The following is a 2625-nucleotide window of genomic DNA, read 5'->3' as shown; positions in this document are numbered from 1 at the left end:
ACCGGCAAATAATGTAGATATTTTTCCAAATTCCAAATTGCAATCTTGCATTTCATCATGTCTGCTGATATCGGAACACTTTTAAACACCTAAAAGACTAAGTCATTCTTAAGCCCGTGCCGCGAGATAAACCTCTTTTCTTGCAATCATCCTTGTAATTGCGTCAATAGATTTATGGCTAAGTATGTATATCTCGAAGGTGTTGTTCTAATTAAATCTTTAAAATATATAACTTGTTTTGGAACGAGATTTGGCTTCGATAATTCGGACGGCGATAGTTGGACCCTTGCAATTGACAGTAGGAAAGTGGGAGGTGTGTGGAAGCGCCATAAACACTATTTTGCTACAGCCTCCTTGAGTTGATTAATTACGAACGGGTAATTAACATAATTTTGAATTTTTCCTGACCATTTATTCTCTAAATGTTTCAATTTGTTGATTCTCGAGCTTCGGGGATCAATTCGACGGAGCATTTAATTGGAAAACATGCATAAATGGCAAAATGTACCGAGTTTATCAATGATAACAAAAAAAGAAAAGAAAAACTGGCTTTTCATACTCACTCCAGGCCACAAATGATTTAAAAAAGTCGACTAATGAAGGTAAACAATTATTAATAGTCGAAAATTGCAATGATTTGCTCGCAAGAGTTGTTGAGCACTGAAGTGAGACTTCAGACTTTTTACTGAACTAGAAGTTGCTGCCAACAATCCCGTCATTATCAGTACACATCTGGTTTCGTCCATTAGTTATGGAGCTTACATCATTAGTTGTTTCGATCGCTTTGCCATTCAGTAGCAGGTAAAATTAATAATCTAATTAAATTATTGTTACTCGAAGCCATTGGGCCTTCGGACTGGCTGGTTTTCCAGAAAAAAACAGGCTATTTATTGCTCGGAGAGTCATCGATTCAGCGGGTTGTTATTCAGAACTAGTCGAGTTAGGAATTGAATCTGTCCAAGATGTACCTCCTTGGTCCTGTTGGGTTTTGTGTCATTTTGATCGTTGACTCAATGATAGGGCGTCTGGGAAGCACTACAGGACAAACTTCTAGGTTGCAAGCTGTATCGATGGTGAGACCCTTGATGAGTTAACAACTGAATTTTAATGGAAGCACCTCTCTTACCAATTTCTCAACAGCTTACTCGACATGGTGATCGGGCACCAGTTCAAAGCTATCCTTTGGATCCTTACAAGGACTTTCCTTGGCCAGGCGGATATGGAGCTTTATCACCGGTATTAATAAGGGTTACTCGGGGAGTCTCATTTCATATAAAAATTAAGCATTAGCTGTGCTTTTGTTGTTGAGGTCTATCGTGTTGATTCAAATCTTTCAGAGAGGCGCTCGTCAGATGTATGAATCGGGACTGATAAAAGCTCGACGGTATTCATCTTTGTTAACACAAGTATGCCAGCTTAGGAATCTTAATTCGAACTTCAAGACAATTTACGTTCGCAGTAGTGCCGTAGAAAGATGTGTTGCAAGTGCCGTAAATTTCCTGGCAGGCTTCTTTCCTCTTCCGTTTCCACAGAGCTTGATAAATATCAAGCCGTTAGAACAAGATGAAGTAGGCCCAATTTATTATCTAATTTTCCGAATTTTTACATCAACACTTTAGATGCTTGGAATGGCAAACTCGTGCTTCAGCAAAGTGAATTCAACAGGTAAGCCTAATTCAACTTTGCAGCCGGGTTTTGACTGGCAAAGCGAAGAAGGGAAGGAGCGAATGGCCTATATTCGGAAAAATACTGGCATAGTAAGTTTATCTTGAAAGCATCAAGCGATTAGTGTACAAAAGAAAATGTGCATTCCTCTTTAGAACGCTACCTCAGTTGCAGATCTATTCGGTTTAGCAGATACTTTATCAGTTCAGCGCGACAACGGGTTTGAACTTCCAGCTTGGGTTGATCATATTTTTGATGAATATTTGCAATCTGCAATGTTAATGGCCATGGATGCTTTTGGAACGTCAGCAATTTTAACAACTCGTAGCGGTACTCTTTTAAAAGATATGATTACTCGACTTGAAAACTTCATTAAGGGCTTCAGCAGCGAAAACATTTTGTTTTACTCAGGACACGATATAAACATTTTAGGAATGTTGTATTTTCTAGAAATTAGAAACCAAATTCCCGGGTTGCCTGCTTATGGATCGATGCTCAGTATGGAACTGTATCAGAACTACGTAATTCCTGACGATTATGAAATAAAGGTGAGAAAGTGGAAATTCTGCTCATAATAATCGTTGCTAAAAATATTGGTGAACTTGCGCAGGTTGTCTACTTTGCTCACTATGGCGATGTAAACCCGATCAGCGTGATAATACCACGATGCAGCACGCCGTGTGCTTTCAAAAAATTTAAGGGAACCGTCGAACCAAAATTTGTTGTGGATGCCAAGAATACATGCTAATGATATTTTTCACTCAGTTTTATTTCATCATCATCGTTACCAACGCCGCAACAACCGGCATCCGGGCTAAGCCTGCCTAAGTAAGGAACTCTAGACACCCCGATTTGTCGCCGAAGTCCACCAATTCGATATCCCTAGAAGCTGTCTGGCATCTTGACCAACGCCAACGCTCGATCTCAGGCAGAGTCTGCCTCGTCTTATTTTTCTACCAT

The 2625-nt window shown here is 39.7% G+C and overlaps 1 protein-coding gene across 1 annotated transcript; it reads left to right on the top strand.

The window, feature by feature from the left end:
* The first annotated feature begins 930 nt into the window (after window positions 1-930).
* On the top strand, window positions 931-2413 carry LOC119652042 (prostatic acid phosphatase-like). Its single transcript, XM_038055978.1, has 6 exons — window positions 931-1073; window positions 1141-1236; window positions 1338-1568; window positions 1620-1757; window positions 1821-2213; window positions 2276-2413. The coding sequence occupies exons 1-6, from the start codon at window positions 963-965 to the stop codon at window positions 2411-2413; spliced, it is 1107 nt and encodes a 368-aa protein (XP_037911906.1). The 5' UTR covers window positions 931-962.
* Window positions 2414-2625: the final 212 nt, after the last annotated feature.

Source organism: Hermetia illucens, chromosome 3, assembly GCF_905115235.1.
Source record: "Hermetia illucens chromosome 3, iHerIll2.2.curated.20191125, whole genome shotgun sequence".
Lineage (NCBI taxonomy): Eukaryota > Metazoa > Arthropoda > Insecta > Diptera > Stratiomyidae > Hermetia > Hermetia illucens.
This window is presented reverse-complemented; position numbering and strand designations above follow the sequence as displayed.

Excerpts from the sequence above, each read along its gene's own strand:
- LOC119652042 (XM_038055978.1), top strand. The coding sequence starts at position 963 with ATGTACCTCCTTGGTCCTGTTGGGTTTTGTGTCATTTTGATCGTTGAC. Across the intron at positions 1,074-1,140 it reads GGTTGCAAGCTGTATCGATG|CTTACTCGACATGGTGATCG; the intron begins GTGAGACCCTTG and ends ATTTCTCAACAG. Across the intron at positions 2,214-2,275 it reads CTGACGATTATGAAATAAAG|GTTGTCTACTTTGCTCACTA; the intron begins GTGAGAAAGTGG and ends GAACTTGCGCAG.